At 35.5% G+C, this 18,086-nt stretch overlaps 1 protein-coding gene across 6 annotated transcripts in view; it reads left to right on the forward strand.

The window, feature by feature from the left end:
- The window catches only part of LOC106052118 (serine/arginine repetitive matrix protein 2-like), a 71,918-nt gene that overhangs the window by 26,147 nt on the left and 27,685 nt on the right, over nt 1–18,086 (forward strand). For 2 of the 6 annotated variants that reach the window (XM_056006798.1, XM_056006797.1), the window contains exons 1-4: nt 4,595–4,751; nt 12,686–13,408; nt 15,937–16,101; nt 16,788–16,868. In XM_056006798.1, coding sequence (XP_055862773.1) covers nt 12,939–13,408; nt 15,937–16,101; nt 16,788–16,868 — 716 coding nt within the window. In that variant the 5' untranslated portion in view covers nt 4,595–4,751; nt 12,686–12,938. Of the gene's footprint in view, nt 1–4,593; nt 4,752–6,557; nt 6,630–8,181; nt 8,747–12,685; nt 13,409–15,936; nt 16,102–16,787; nt 16,869–18,086 lie in introns of those variants that run through there. The other 4 variants (XM_056006792.1, XM_056006795.1, XM_056006793.1 and 1 more) reach the window with 4 other exon arrangements.

Here is an 18,086-nt window from a genome sequence, read left to right on the forward strand (position 1 = left end):
TTTCATTTAAGTTAAGAGTTTTTTGGGGGGTATTTTGTTGTTGTTTTTTTTACACTATTTTAATAACAATAATGTGAATTTTCAGTAGTATATATATATATATATATATATATATTTATATAGGTCTGTGATCTAAATATTTTAAATATCAAAACGGAAATATACGGTATCGTCTTCTGTGACTTTCTCTCTCTCCATCTCTCTCTCTCTCCCTCCCCCCCTCTCTCTCTCTCCCTCCCTCCCCCCCCTCTCCCCCCCCCCCCTCTCTCTCTCTCTCCCTCCCCCCCCCCCCCTCTCTCTCTCCATTATGTTGAAATTCTGAAATAGATCCGTATGTTTTTCTTGTGTGTCTTGGTTTATTTCAAGTCTTATAAAAACAGTCTTGTCACTCATTTCTCCCCCTACGTAATCTACTGTCTAATGGCAGTGTCGACTGCTTGATTGCCAGATGATCTGCCGCTAGGATTTCTTGTTTTCAGCTTATTGTTTGACCTTAATAGGTTTCACAAGGTGCTGACTTACTTTCAGACTTTTAATGAGAATTTTGTTTTTGTATATTTTTTTTCCATTTCTTTTAATTATCATTTTCTTGTTTGACTTTGAAAGACTCGAATTCAGATCAGGTTTTATTATTGATTGTGTTAGCAGACCTAATTAGACTGTCAGAGATCTATATAATTTATATTCATTGCTTGTTGTATCGCTAAATTCGTGAACTGTGTATTGCTAAGACCATGCTTAGTGTTCAAGAAACTGATGAAATGCTAAGCGCAAGTTGAAGAATAAGCGTTGACGTAGTAATACAATGATAAACAGAAGATGCAAAAAAAGGGGTAGATAAAGTGGTATTTACAAGACAGTGGTAGATAAAGTGGTATTTACAAGACAGTGGTAGATATAGTGGTATATACAAGACAGTGGTAGATAAAGTGATATATACAAGACAGTGGTAGATATAGTAGTATATACAAGACAGTGGTAGATAAAGTGGTATATACAAGACAGTGGTAGATAAAGTGGTATATACAAGACAGTGGTAGATAAAGTGGTATACACAAGACAGTGATAGATAAAAATACGCCAATTCAACCAGTTATTATTTCCCTTGTGCCTAGGACAAAGCACATTTCCCTATCGAACCGCAGCGGTTCAATTGACCAAAAACCATTCTTTAGTCACAATGAAGACCCAATACATTGTTGAAAGACGACCTATCGAGAAGTACACTAGAATTCCTTCCGTTTGGAAGCACTATTTAAACTTGTGTGGCACATTTCTCCTTGGCGCTAAAGCTACTTTTGTAGACATTCTATATCACCACTTATTGTGTATGTAGCTAAACCTGTTTGGAATCGTCTACTTGCATGTTCGTGACGTTGAACACTTTGAACGTAAATGTTGGTTTTAGTTTGATCATCAACTACAGAGGGGGGAGGGGCGGTTGTTTTGTCGTGTAGCACTTGACTTTTTGTGCTTCATTTCCTCTCATACACTCGGTTAGTGCAGTCGGTAGAGCATCAACCTTTCAATGGTAGGGCTAGAGTTTCAGGTCCGTAATCTTGCTAAAACTTTTTACAGTTTGAATATATATATATATATATTGAAATATCATTTTCCGCTCTATTTCATTTGAATCATTCAATCTACATACAAGTTGAAACACTCGAGCCTAAGATTATTTTTAACACTCGATGTAAAAAATTGTTGGCGGGAAAGCCTTAGAAAGCCTTTCAAATTTTTCGATAAAAGGCTGAAAAGTCGGAGAATGCTCATATTTTATGTACGCCTATTTTCTGAGGCGTAGATTGGGGAGAAGGGGGGGGGCGCATAAGTGAGAGTGGTCATCGAATTCTCTTGCAAGACATATGTGTTTGGGCGAAGTAGCGTTACAAAGTGGACCGTGCCATTTAGATGTCACATATACTCACATTCAAGTTGCAGTTTGTACAACGATGTAATTGCCAAAAGAACAAAAGAGTTCTTATGTCTATTTTTTTGTTGATCGGTGTCTAATAATCTTCTTTGTGATGGTAAAGAATTCTTGTGTCTATTTGTTGTTTTGATCGGTGTCTAATAATCTTCTTTGTGATGGTCAAATGCTAAAATCATGAAGAGTGTGATCTTTATGTTTGACATTTGTTTAGCTTTCTTAGCAATGTTTTTCTCAAATAGGTGTCCAAGTGCGGTTTGTTTGTTGCCTATGATCTTACCAGAAGCATTTAGTGATGTTGAAACGTAAAATACTGTAGATGTGAGCTTGGTAAAACATTGACGAGGCTTTTTCGCTAACATTAAAGGAGGACATTTTTCTTAGTAGCCTTAATCTTTGTTGCCCTTTTGAGTGATGTCATCTGTGTTTGCAGTCCAATTGAATTCATTGTCTACTACACAGTTCCAAGGTACTTCATATACGTTGATGAACCCACCTACTAATCTAGCATCAAAGTCTGGGGCTCGCTTTAGTCCTGACCTCACTGTCTACTACACAGTTCCAAGGTACTTCATATACGTTGATGAACCCACCTACTAATCTAGCATCAAAGTCTGGGGCTCGCTTTAGTCCTGACCTCATTGTCTACTACACAGTTCCAAGGTACTTCATATACGTTGATGAACCCACCTACTAATCTAGCATCAAAGTCTGGGGCTCGCTTTAGTCCTGAACTCATTTTTTGTTTCTAATAAATGTCTTGTTGTTGTAGCAGCTAACACACACACGCAGTTATTCCTGTCTGTTCTGGGTCTGCTTATTAATCTATTCATCAGGTGGCCCCGCCGCTTGAATGAGTTATGAGTCCCCTGTTGTTGTAGCGGCTGCTGGACAACTTCATCATCTAATGACGTGACCACTGCGCGGCTCCCTAGCATGCACGCCATTGTCATGTAACACCCGGCGATTTCACAGGGCCATGATCTCATTGTCTTTAGGCGCTTGATATTCTTTGGCTACTTTTTTTTATAGTAGCTCACTGTGGATGTCTGCTTTTATCATTTAGTTCATTAGAAGCAAGGTCTTGGCAATTGACCTATTTCTTTTTCTTTTCTTTTTATGTTAGTTTTTAAAAAGTCATTAGTGCTGTGGGTTTGTGTTTTTTTTTAATTCAATACTCAATATTTTGTATTTATGTGTATACTATCAGGGCTGACAATGTTTGCACGTTATAAAGTAAGTCTGAAAAGTCAAGCACTTTGAAGAGCTTGTTGTGATCTAGAGAGTTTACATCTCACATCGATGAAGCCATTTTGAGCAACCTTCTATCAACTCCATCTGTCTGTCTGGTACGTACACGTTCTTTCTCCCACTTCCCTTTCTCGGAGCAAGTTCAAAGTTTGCACAGTCATTCATAGTCGATGACAATACATGAATCAATTAAAATATTAACCAATTAATTAATCAATTCATCATCATCATCTTTCCTTTGAGTTCCTCGTGGAACATCGGGCCTCCGTAACAACGCGCCACTCTCCACGGTCTATTGCTACTTTTTTTTATGGCTTGCCAGCTCTTTCCTGTCCTCTCGGCTTCCTCTAGTATACTGCATCGCCATGTTCTTTTTGGTCTTCCTCTGCGTTTTGTTCCCTGGGGGTTCCACTCTAAGGCCTGCCTAGCTCTGTTGCTGGTATCTTTTCTAAGGGTGTGACCAATCCATCTCCACTTCCTCTCTAAGATCTGCACCTCTATATTTTTCTGCCCTCTCATCTCCCACAGTTTGGTGTTTTCTACTTTGTCATTCCAGTGTATTTTTAGGATATTTCTCAGAAGGTCTGCATTTTTTTTTTGTTGTTGCTTCAGTTGTTCTCCATGTTTCAGAACCATACAGTAGGACAGCCTTGATATTAGAGTTAAAGATTCTTAGTTTAGTCTTGTTTGAGATGTGAGGAGATTTCCATGTTGGTTTTAGCTGTGTAAATGTCTGACGCGCTAGATTTATACGACGTTTAATTTAATCAATTAGTCGTAATTAATTAAAATAATTTTGTTTTATATAGAAAGAAGGGAGCTTCTTCCTCCAGTATTGAGATATATAGTATTGATTTTTGTGGTGATGTTTCGATAGCGTCAGGTCACGTGAGTGATGTTTCGATAGTGCCAAGTGATGTATTGACGGAGTCATGTGCATCCTGTTTTGACAGTGCTAAGTAACGAGTTCTATATGTAATTTCAAGTCACGTGTCGCTAAGAATCGTGTCAATTGTAAGCTATGTTTCGATGGTTCACTAGTTTAGTTTCCTGTAAATGACGTTTTCTCAGTGTACATAGCCAATGTTTAAGGTTCTAAACAAAACAACAAAACTTGTCAGCTATTGTATAGGAAAGTCAAAGTTTGTAACATTCGTGCTAGAAAGATACATCGAAATTAGAGCAAAGATAAAACCGAACAAAAAAAGTAGAATGAATTAAATAACGAGGAATGTCAGGACTTCAATTTATTTAGCGAAAGTCACTTTCTCGCCCCATTTCGATGTTGTCTCGCCCCATCCCCCAAATCTCCCCAACAGTTTGCTAATAAGACATTTAGTCTGAACTCCGAGCTACACGCTACTCATAACTAATGGAGTTGGCCTTCCTGACTCGCGAAATATAACCATCTCCTCGTCTCTCCCGCCACATCACGTCGACCGCTCGCTATAAATAGATCAATACGCGCTGGGCGTGAAGTGACATCACAGAGCATCAGACAGACGGAACCTTATTAGCACTGCCCCAAACATGGGCTAGGTTTTCTTCAGAGGCTTTGATTGGAACACGTGTCTGTGGACTAAATTCTTTGTTGTTGTTTCTTTTTTTGTGTGATTTTCATAGCTGTGTCTTTGTTGTAGTGGTGTAACTCATGGGCGTAGCCAGGGGGGGGTTCTTGGGGTTCAAACCCCCCCCGAAATGAAATCCCCCCCCCAGTAGGGGGGGGGGACGGAATTAAGTGACTGACTTTTGCTTTCATTTTGTTTATTTTAGGTGAGATTTTAATACTAAATCATCACTTACCACAGCACAGCCGAAGCAGTTTTGAGTTAAAAACCCTCTACCAGGGGGTTTTGAGTTTAAATCCCCCTACCAGGGGGTTTTGAGATTTAAAAAAACCCTATTAGGGGGTTTTGAGATACAAATCCCTCTACCAGGGGGGCTTTGAGTTTAAACCCCCCTACAGGGGGTTTTGAATTTTAAACCCCCTACCAGAGGTTTTTGCAGTTAAATCCCCCTCTTCTATAAAACAAAACAAAAAAAAAAAAGGAAACAACAATCCCCAAATTCCAACATCACAGTTCAGGAAGATTTTGATTTTAAAACCCCCTCCAAAATTTACGATAAACCCCATCTTCAAAATAAAAAAAGCAAATTACACACTCAAAATTCTATGAGCGTAGCCAAAGGGGTTTTGAGTTTCAACCCCCCCCCCCTCCAGTTGGGGTTTGAAGCTAAAAAGTACCTCTTCAATATAAAAAAAAAGCAAATTACACACTATAAAATCTATGAGCGGAGCGTAGTTTTGAGTGTAAATCCTCCTCCTCCAGATGGCTTTTTCTTTAAAGTTTAAAACCCCTCCAGATGGTTTTGAGTTTAAAATTCCCCTACAGAGCGTTTAGAGTTGAAAACCTCTCTCTTCAATATTATTTTAAAGCAAACTACAGTCACCAAATTCTATGATCGTAGCTAAATGGGGTTTTGAATTAAAAACAAAACAAAAAAAAAAACTCCAGAGATTTCTTAGTTTAAAACCCCTCAACAGATGATTTGACGAAAAAACTTTCCTTTTCGATATAAAATCTAAAGCGAAATACAGGCATGTAATTCCAAGAGCGTAGTCAAGAAAGGTTACAAATTTCTACCAGTGGCTTGGGCTCCATTAATAAAGTGTGAATAGTCTTCTGCCGAAATTGAAAATCATTAAATGTATCTCAACAAAGATGGACAAGACAGATTTTAGGAGTCAGTCATAGAGATCGGGTCTAAATCAAAGAAATCATTTGCCGAACTGGGAGTCGAATCCTTAGTAAGGTTGTGACAGAGCTTCGCATGAGGTTTTGCGGGACATGTTCTCACACAAAATGAATTACGCAAAATAAGAGTTGCGGAAACAGCTTGCCGGAAAATGCGCCGAACGGCGCGTGAGGGTCTAAGTCAGTAAGAATAGCACATTAGGTTTTTAAAATAAAACTTTTTAATTGCAAGATAATGCACTGTAGATACCTCAGAATATGCATTTTGTTGGCTTTCATACCAGAAATAGTGCCCGGCGGCGGGGCTTCGCCCCGCGCTGGGGGAGCGCTGCGAACTCCCCCAGACCCTCTTGCTAGCAAGGGCGGGGAGTCTACAATGAACAATAAACGTCTTCCGAAAGGGTCAGATGTAATAAAGATTAATTATGTACACACACACAATCACATATATATATATATATATAAATATATATATATATATATATATATATATATAAATAAATTTTTTTCCGCGGGGGGGGGGGGGGGGTGTCGGGGGGGAATTCCCCCCCCCCCCCAAAACCCTCCCCGAAAAAAAATCCTGGCTACGCCCATGGTGTAACTACATTGTATTTATTGGTTCATAGAATAGTATATATACTACATGTGAAATGTGATCATTTAATGAACAAATCAATAGCTTTTACCTCCGGGTAATACACGGATTAAATTCTGATTTAATCACTAGGCAGCCCAATTTAGCCCAAAACTAGATATCTGCCACGCTAAAATCCTGCCAGTCTTTTGCATTTTTTCTTTCTCTGGTTCCTCACCTTTTTTTTTTTTTTTTTTAACAAATCTTATGTTAAGTCACTTTGTTTTGTGCATACTATTTCTCACAGACCCGTTCTCTGATCAATTTGAAACTTTGCACCCTTATTGACCTTGGCAATACATGAATCATTATTTTAAAAAAAATTAGTCAATTAATTTCTGGTTATTTATTATTGTGTTTGATACCAAAAGGGAAATTAATCCTTCAGTATTCACATATATGGTTAAATATGTAGAGTTTTATCCCCTTAGGTAATTGTGTACGTTATTTCTCCCACACTCATTCTCGGATCAAGTTGAAACTTTCAACAATTCTTTATTGTGCCTTACAAAACATGAAGCAATTTTTTATTTATTTAACAATTAGATAATTAATTACTGGTAATTATTTTGCTTGATATCGAATAAGGGAAATTACTTCTACATTAATTGGAGATATAGTTGTAAGTGCGGAGTTCGTTCCTTTGGATAAGCTTTGTTTTTTGTTGTTTTAAAAAGGATTTTTTAAAAATAGTTTGCTTGTTTCAATTAGTTCTAAAATGTCTAAGAAATGATTACCTTCATAGTAGAAAACTAGTCAAAAAAACATGATTTAATGCAGTCATTGAAACAATCTAGTAAGAATGACAATGGAACTGTCCCTTCCCAAATAAAAGAACTATGCTAAAAGAAATGTCATTCAAACTACAATCCAACGTGATGTACACTACAGGAACTGTTCACTAACACACGTTTATGACATGCAAACTTGCTGGAGAAAACCTTTTTTTTTTTTAAATAAAGCTTATATAGCAACTCCCTCTTACTTTCTAGTAGAAAGTTTTTAGAAGTTATTGCTCCCACGCCCAATCTCGGATCAAGTTCAAACTTTAAACAATTATTTCTTGTACCTGACAAAACATGAATTGGTTAAAAAGTTAACCACTTTATTGGTAATTGGTAATTAATTATTTTGTTTGATATCGAATAATAGAAATGACTTCTACATAGTTAAAAGATATAGTTATAAGTGCTGAATTGGTCCGGTTAAACTTTTTTTAAAGGATTTTGTTATATTTTGCTTTTGTTTTAAATGTTTGATGACAAGATTTCATGTTACATTCCAAGTGTCTTGTTTCAAGGAATGAATGATGGCATTGGATAAATAGCTCTTTTACAATATCAACTTGCACACTCTGAACTGGTCAATAAACACCTCAGTGGCTGGACACTCTGAACTGGTCAATAAACACCTCAGTGGCTGGACACTCTGAACTGGTCAATAAACACCTCAGTGGCTGGACACGGATCTCAAAATACGGCTCTAATGATTTTCCTAGAAATTTGATAGTTTACGTAGATGTTTTGAAAAAAACGGGGGGGGGGCGCTCTGGTTTGACCGTTATATTGTTTCTAAGTATAATAATCTTCTACTTCAATGTGGTCTGTGGTCTAGACAGTCTTTATCTTAAACACACACACACACGTTAGTGATTATTCTTGCATGTCTTCATTGATGCGTGAAATGAAGAAATAGTTCTCTAGCATTGGTTAGTTACGTAGATCAAAGTAATCGCTCTCACAGAACGTCACCAGCTTCATACAGCAGAACTTGTGTTTGTCATTGGGACGTGTCTAAGATTTCACACCAACATTCTTAAGGGTTGGACAATGAAGAAAAAACAATCTCATGTCCACATCGAACAAAAGTATTCAGTACTTCCGTTCAAGAATGTGTTTTGTGGACATTTCCTTTGTACAACTTGAGTCATCACTAAGTTTAGCAGTTTGTGAATGGTAGAATTGGCTGTCAACTAGTACAATGCAGGATTCTCAAAAGACTTTGTGAGCCGCTACAGACACACACATCACAGTCAGCCTGTTGTAGATGTACCGTAGTTGTTAGTGTCTTGAAATTAACACACACATGTGAATTTGAGGAGGTGTGATTTCGGTAACCAAGTTCTCGTGTGTGTTCAGATAGTGTTACTGCACTCCTTGTTGTAGCTAGTGTTTGGTAAGCAAGTAGAATGTCTTCCCTGTCACGTTCTGAAGTAAAACTTTTAAATGTACACACTTCCATTGGACGCTACGAGCATTCTAATACATCATCCCATTACATGATTAGACGCTAAGAACATTGTAATACATCATTCCATTGGACGCTAAGAACATTCTAATACATCATCCCATTACACGATTAGACTCTAAGAACATTCTAATACATCATCCCATTACATGATTAGAAGCTAAGAACATTCTAATACATCATTCCATTACATGATTAGACTCTAAGAACATTCTAATACATCATTCCATTACATGATTAGACGCTAAGAACATTCTAATACATCATTCCATTGGACGCTAAGAACATTCTAATACATCATTCCATTACATGATTAGAAGATAAGAACATTCTAATACATCATTCCATTACATGATTAGAAGATAAGAACATTCTAATACATCATTCCATTGGACGCTAAGAACATTCTAATACATCATTCCATTACTTGATTAGACGCTAAGAACATTCTAATACATCATTCCATTGGACGCTAAGAACATTCTAATACATCATTCCATTACATGATTAGAAGATAAGAACATTCTAATACATCATTCCATTACATGATTAGAAGATAAGAACATTCTAATACATCATTCCATTGGACGCTAAGAACATTCTAATACATCATTCCATTGGACGCTAAGAACATTCTAATGCATCATTCCATTGGATGCTAAGAACATTCTAATGCATCATTCCATTTGACGCTAAGAACATTCTAATACATCATTCCATTGGACGCTAAGAACATTCTAATGCATCATTCCATTGGACGCTAAGAACATTCTAATGCATCATTCCATTGGACGCTTAGAACATTCTAATACATCATTCCATTGGACGCTAAGAACATTCTAATACATCATTCCATTGGACGCTAAGAACATTCTAATGCATCATTCCATTGGACGCTAAGAACATTCTAATGCATCATTCCATTACAAGATTAGAAGCTAAGAACATTCTAATACATCATTCCATTACATGATTAGAAGCTAAGAACATTCTAATACATCATTCCATTAGACGCTAAGAACATTCTAATACATCGTTCCATTGGACGCTAATAACATTCTAATACATCATTCCATTACATGATTAGAAGCTAAGAACATTCTAATACATCATTCCATTGGACGCTAAGAACATTCTAAAACATTATTCCATTGGACGCTAAGAACATTCTAATACATCATTCCATTACATGATTAGACGCTAAGAACATTCTAATACATCATTCCATTACATTATTAGACGCTAAGAACATTTATAATACATCATTCCATTACATGATTAGACGCTAAGAACATTCTAATACATCATTCCATTACATGATTAGACGCTAAGAACATTTATAATACATCATTCCATTACATGATTAGAAGCTAAGAACATTCTAATACATCATTCCATTACATGATTAGACGCTAAGAATATTTATAATACATCATTCCATTACATGATTAGACGCTAAGAACATTCTAATAGATCATTCCATTGGACGCTAAAAACATTCTAATACATCATTCCATTACATGATTAGACGCTAAGAACATTCTAATACATCATTCCATTACATGATTAGACGCTAAGAACATTCCATTAGACGCTAAAAAATATTCTACTACATCATTCCATTGGACGCTAAAAAATATTCTACTACATCATTCCATTAGACGCTAAAAAATATTCTACTCCATCATTCCATTGGACGCTAAAAAATATTCTACTCCATCATTCCATTGGACGCTAAGAACAATCAGTGTGTCTTAACATTTAGTCTTTTTCAAAATTCAATCTTGGGCCTCGTGTTTCCACTTTGAGAAGCCATGTTGTTACACATACACACACACTAGCGTGTGACAGGAGGCAATTGAGTTGAAAATGTGTGTCGTCCCAAGTTTAATAAGATTCAGTTTTTATGTACGTCCTCTGCTGAAGGGGCTCTAAAGATATTGTCATCTACGTCATCGGTCTCATCATCTCTACCATTTCCTGCATCGTCCGCATCTTTTTAGATTTATATTATCTTCTGCTAGATCTAAACAGCAATGCTTTTTTTGGACGGGGAGTATGACAGCAATGTCGGCTCACGTATCTGATAGCTTTTTCCTAGCGCTGAATGTTCTCATGTCACAGTGAACCCAACATTGTTCAATCCCATTTCTAGTGTCCTTCAACATCTTAAGATTTTCATTATACACTGTTCTATTTGTTCACAGCCTATTCCAACTCTGGCCGGCATCTTTATGTTTGACAAATCTTTTCATGTTATTTAGCTTAAGGGTTAGTGTCCTGTTTAACTTTATCCACCATCGATAGTACAGAAATATAAAGTTTTCAACATATCTTCTATTGGCTGCTTTAGGAGTTCAAGAAAGTCTGCAGGCTGTCACTGAGCTGATAAGTCCACAAGAGTTGTGTTGTAAGCTATACCACGGAGGAGTTTACACTTGTATCATTAGAAGTCTTTTATTGACATTGAGTTTGGGTTTCCTTGGATATTTTTTTTCATGGATAAAATATTTTTGTTCTTATTCAAACCTATGTCAAACATGATGTGATTTATACATTCTGAACCAACTTTTGTATAACTCTACTATGTGACACCTCACCTTGTGGCCTCCTGGATGTTATTTAGTATTCTATTATAGTACATTAAAGTTCAGTCTTTACCTGAGAGTCCTAGTGAAATAGATTCCATGTTATTTAGTATTCTATTATAGTACATTAAAGTTCAGTCTTTACCTGAGAGTCCTAGTGAAATAGATTCCATGTTATTTAGAATTCTATTATAGTACATTAAAGTTCAGTCTTTACCTGACAGTCTAGTGAAATAGATTCCATGTTATTTAGTATTCTATTATAGTACATTAAAGTTCAGTCTTTACCTGAGAGTCCTAGTGAAATAGATTCCATGTTATTTAGTATTCTATTATAGTACATTAAAGTTCAGTCTTTACCTGACAGTCTAGTGAAATAGATTCCATGTTATTTAGTATTCTATTATAGTACATTAAAGTTCAGTCTTTACCTGAGAGTCTAGTGAAATAGATTCCATGTTATTTAGTATTCTATTATAGTACATTAAAGTTCAGTCTTTACCTGAGAGTCCTAGTGAAATAGATTCCAATCTTCAGTTATAAAAGGTTGGGGGTTAGGGGAGGTAAGACTTTATTAACATTGTTTTGCCTTGGCAAAGATTTATATCTTTTAGTTTGAGAAGCTGTAAAAGAAACTCTTTTTGTCAGTTTTTAAGTGTTCATTTCTTATTCTTAAAGAGAAATGTACAGAACTTAGTCTCATCTCACTAGTCAACTTAGTCTCGTCTCACTAGTCTGACACTATACTCTAAATCTGTCTCAATACATGGGAAGGAAGTATCTTCACTTAATAGAAGGTTGAAACCAGAGTGTTTTAATACTTGTAGGACCCAATGTGGATTGAAAATACATTTTTTGTAGTCCTCCCTTTGTGCAGGTCAGGCTTGAAATGAAAGACCTAAAAACTTATTTTAAATCAAGTGTTTTCTCTCTAGAAATATATTTGTCAAAGTTTGATATAGAATCAAGAGATTTGATAGGGAAAGAACACCTTCTTGTTCTTCATATAGACACAAATATTTGGCAAATACAAAGTGTCAAAGGTCACAGTGCTTAGTCCAAGAGAGAATAGCAGAGGTAATTGAAGATGTTGACATTTCCCAGTTGATCATTAGACCAGTTTCAACTATTAGCATTCTGCTTCCCCATCAGTGTAGCATTCAACTAGTTTCAACCATCTGTCAACATTGGTTTATCATTAGAGTGAATTGCTTCAGAGTGGGGCTGTCATGTCTTAATTCTTGTCTATATCTATGACTCTGTATCTGATCACATTTAGTGTAATGAGGCACTTCCACACAAACACGGTAAATGTTGGTAATCAACTTGTGACAAATGTCAAGCATTTCAACAAAACAAAGCTGGAGGATTATGTGATCAAGTGGACTGTTCTTGGCTTTAACTACTTATTATTAGGTTGGACAGAAAAACGGATATATTCAAGGACTCTTCAAATGTTGTCTGGATTGTGCATTCTCTATTATCAAGGATTCTTACATTCTAGAACTGATTTTAAGTTTCACTGAGGCAGCATGTCTTATGCTAGTAAAAAAGTTACAAAGACAAAGAATGTATTGCTATTAAGAAAGCTGTCTGAGGCCAGTTGTATTCAGTGCTGTGGATGTCACTGCCACTGCTGTGCCAAGCACCAGAGCAAGAACTGCCTGATGGACATGTGTCCACGGAAAGTCTTTTCTCCCTCTATCAAACCCAAGTCAGTTTTTGACTTCTTCTATGACCAGCTGTATTCAGACAGGAAGGACATTAAACTGTGCCTGCGATGTGGGCAGAGATTTGAAGAAAGGTCACTAGATGCCCTTTTTGTTTCTGATGTATACAGCTCCTCTGTAGACAGACAGCTATGTAGGGCATGTCTCAATAAAAGTCTTGACAAAGAGGATGAAGATCTCAAAGACTATGTAAGGCCTAAACAAGACATTTGTTTTGAAGATGAGGCTCTGCCTTGTTATGGACTACCTCTGGGATGTTTTCAGATATATCTGTAAGTAATTCCTCTATTGGTTTGGGGGCTGACTACAATTTGTATCATTGTTATTTATGAGACTTTGATATCAAACTCTAGCTACTCTTTCTTAATACTGATGCAAAAAGTCTTGACATAGCTTTTTTTTTTTTTTAATTATGTGTTTTGTTTTGTTTTTGTTTAGTTTTTTTTTTGTGTGCTATATTTGGATAGTGTATTTATATTACAACTGCTGCATTACTTTGTTTAAATCAATAAATTCTACACCTGACATTAATGTACTTAAGACAAGTCTCATTTTATTTTAAAGATAGATACAGTCTACATCTGACATTAAGTATCATATATTATTTAACCTTGACGTCATAAATACATTTTTTAAAGATTTTTTTTTAATCATTACACTTATATAATGAGGTTGTTCTGAGGTATCTAAATATGTAAGTATTCGCAAACTGTTGAAGGTAAGTGATATCTATAATGGCCAAACTCTTGAAGACAAGTGAGATCTATAATGGCCAAACTGTTAATGATAAGTGAGATCTATAATGGCCAAACTGTTAAAGACAAGTGAGATCTATAATGGCCAAACTGTTAATGATAAGTGAGATCTATAATGGCCAAACTGTTAAAGACAAGTGAGATCTATAATGGCCAAACTGTTAATGATAAGTGAGATCTATAATGGCCAAACTGTTAAAGACAAGTGAGATCTATAATGACCAAACTGTTGAAGACAAGTGAGATCTATAATGGCCAAACTGTTAAAGACAAGTGAGATCTATAATGGCCAAACTGTTAATGATAAGTGAGATCTATAATGGCCAAACTGTTAAAGACAAGTGAGATCTATAATGACCAAACTGTTGAAGACAAGTGAGATCTATAATGGCCAAACTGTTAAAGACAAGTGAGATCTATAATGGCCAAACTGTTAAAGACAAGTGAGATCTATAATGACCAAACTGTTGAAGACAAGTGAGATCTATAATGGCCAAACTGTTGAAGACAAGTGAGATCTATAATGGCCAAACTGTTAAAGACAAGTGAGATCTATAATGACCAAACTGTTGAAGACAAGTGAGATCTATAATGGCCAAACTTGTAAGTAGTGAACAAAGGAGAATGAGGACTAACTTCTAAATGACTGACTGAACAAAATATCTCTGCATGTTGTAGAAACATGTTATTGCTGTACCTCATATATAATGCATACATCCATGTTGATGAGAGCTTGCTTAATACAAATGTTTTCATAGCTATCTCATGGCTGGAGTTGCTAACTCAGGATAATGTCTGTCACATCTGATTAGTTCTTGTTATAAAAAGTTAGCTTTCTGACACTTATCTTATTAGTAGGATCATCTATGACCTCTGATATTTGTATTAGTAAGAACCTGGTCCCCTGACAACTAATGTTATTAGTAGGATCATCTGTGACATCTGATATTTGTATTAGTAAGAACCTGGTCCCCTGACAACTAATCTTATTAGTAGGATCATCTATGACATCTGATATTTGTATTACTAAGAACCTGGTCCCCCCTGACAACTTATCTTACTAGTAGGATCATCTATGACCTCTGATATTTGTATTAGTAAGAACCTGGTCCCCTGACAACTTATCTTACTAGTAGGATCATCTATGACCTCTGATATTTGTATTACTAAGAACCTGGTCCCCTGACAACTTATCTTACTAGTAGGATCATCTATGACCTCTGATATTTGTATTAGTAAGAACCTGGTCCCCCCTGACAACTTATCTTACTAGTAGGATCATCTATGACCTCTGATATTTGTATTAGTAAGAACCTGGTCCCCCCTGACAACTTATCTTACTAGTAGGATCATCTATGACATGTGCTATTTGTATTTGTCAGAACCTGATCCTCTGACAACTAACTTATTAGTAGAACCAACTATTACATCTGATATTTGTAAGAACCTGGTCCCCTGACAACTTATCTTATTAGTAGAATCAGCTATGACATCTTATATTTGTAAAAACCTGATCCTCTGACAACTAATCTTATTAGTAGGATCATCTATGACATCGTATTATTTGTTTTTCTTCCTTAAGAAAACAAAATTTCCTCCCTGAATGGAGAATACGAAATGTACATTTTGTGATTGTTTAGTTACTTAAAATGATTTTTGTAAGACCTTAAGACAAAATTTTTACAAAGCTTTTATCAACTCACTATGTCTGTGTGTGTGTCTGACACCCAATCTCGGATTTTACCTGATAACACAAGAATCAATAAAAAAAAAAGTTGACCAATTAGTTAATTAACTATTTGTAATAAATTACTCTGTTTGGTATCTCAATCAAGGGAAAGAAATAGTACTTGACCGAAGTGATGTATAAGCTGATTTAGTCCCCTTAATAGTAGGCTGCCGTCTGAGGCTTAGTGAACACAAACATGAAAATGAAACAATACATAACTATACAATCTTCTATGTTCATAGACTATTTGCTTGCAGAGTGGTTGCTGTGCTGTGCAGGGATGTTACTTTAAAATAGCATACGCTTTTTATTGCAGAGCTAAAGAAACACATCAGCTGGCTGAAGCTAATCAGGAAAAGAATGCTCGCCTCAAAGAAGCTTTTGGTCTGACTGACTATGTTGATGGCAGTGCCTTTGACCCTGACAGAAAGGCCAAGGAAGAAGCAGCCAAAGCAGCGGCAATGGCACAAAAGAAATACAGGTAAACTTGAACTTCCATTGTGGTGGGTTTGTTATCTCCCATCTTCTCAAAAGTCATTGAATGAGTCCACTTTGTTTTTGTTTTAATTCGTTTCATTCATCTCCAGTCTGCTGGCCACTTTGTTCTTGTTTTAATTTGTTTCATTCATCTCCAGTCTGCTGGCCACTTTGTTCTTGTTTTAATTTGTTTCATTCATCTCCAGTCTGCTGGCCACTTTGTTCTTGTTTTAATTTGTTTCATTCATCTCCAGTCTGCTGGCCACTTTGTTCTTGTTTTAATTTGTTTCATTCATCTCCCCAGTCTGCTGGACACTTTGTTCTTGTTTTAATTTGTTTCATTCATCTCCCCAGTCTGCTGGCCACTTTGTTCTTGTTTTAATTTGTTTCATTCATCTCCAGTCTGCTGGCCACTTTGTTCTTGTTTTAATTTGTTTCATTCATCTCCAGTCTGCTGGCCACTTTGTTCTTGTTTTAATTTGTTTCATTCATCTCCAGTCTGCTGGACACTTTGTTCTTGTTTTAATTTGTTTCATTCATCTCCAGTCTGCTGGCCACTTTGTTCTTGTTTTAATTTGTTTCATTCATCTCCAGTCTGCTGGCCACTTTGTTCTTGTTTTAATTTGTTTCATTCATCTCCAGTCTGCTGGACACTTTGTTCTTGTTTTAATTTGTTTCATTCATCTCCAGTCTGCTGGCCAGCTCAGGGGAAGAGGAAGGGAAAGAGGAAGGAGGTTCATCATCACACAAAAAAAAGAAAAAGAGGTCAAGGTGAGACCTTTCAACAAATTGATTTTATTTCTATAGAATGGGGTTTAGCTGCTGAGTTGTGTAGAAGATATTTAATGGAATTCTAAATAAATGTTGATATTTATTCTAATTAGCTATTAGATCTTGAACTAATTAACTGAGACTGGTAGTCTCAATCTAAATTTAGTAACTTGTTTGTATTACATTTTTTTATTATAGAACTTGAATCAATAAAATGAAATGAGAAATATCAAATCTACGCGGGGGGGGGGGGGGGGGGGGGGTTGCTTTTGGTGCTAACGTGGCATAAAAAAAAACATTTTGCTGGTTTTCGCAAAATCATTTTTTGTACAAAACCTCTTGTTGGAATTATATTAAATTTGGTATATATGTTCTAAATATTTTACTCTACAACAACCTAATATATTTCTGCTGAGTAATCAATCTGTACTGTTGAATTTCTTCTCTCCTTCTTCTTGCCTCTAAACTTCTTTTGAAACAATAAGTAAAAACATCTATTGAAACAATAAGTAAAAACATCTATTTAAACAATAAGTAAAAACATCTATTTAAACAATAAGTAAAAACATCTATTGAAACAATAAGTAAAAACATCTATTGACACAATAAGTAAAAACATCTATTGACACAATAAGTAAAAACATCTATTTAAACAATAAGTAAAAACATCTATTGAAACAATAAGTAAAAACATCTATTGACACAATAAGTAAAAACATCTATTGACACAATAAGTAAAAACATCTATTGAAACAATAAGTAAAAACATCTATTTAAACAATAAGTAAAAACATCTATTGAAACAATAAGTAAAAACATCTATTGACACAATAAGTAAAAACATCTATTGAAACAATAAGTAAAAACATCTATTGAAACAATAAGTAAAAACATCTATTGAAACAATAAGTAAAAACATCTATTGAAACAATAAGTAAAAACATCTTTGACACAATAAGTAAAAACATCTATTGAAACAATAAGTAAAAACATCTATTGACACAATAAGTAAAAACATCTATTGACACAATAAGTAAAAACATCTATTGAAACAATAAGTAAAAACATCTATTGAAACAATAAGTAAAAACATCTATTGACACAATAAGTAAAAACATTTTTTTGCTTTTGGTGCTAACGTGGCATAAAAAAAAACATTTTGCTGGTTTTCGCAAAATCATTTTTTGTACAAAACCTCTTGTTGGAATTATATTAAAT

The sequence above is a fragment of the Biomphalaria glabrata genome, chromosome 12 (assembly GCF_947242115.1).
Source record: "Biomphalaria glabrata chromosome 12, xgBioGlab47.1, whole genome shotgun sequence".
Taxonomy (NCBI): Eukaryota; Metazoa; Mollusca; class Gastropoda; family Planorbidae; genus Biomphalaria; species Biomphalaria glabrata.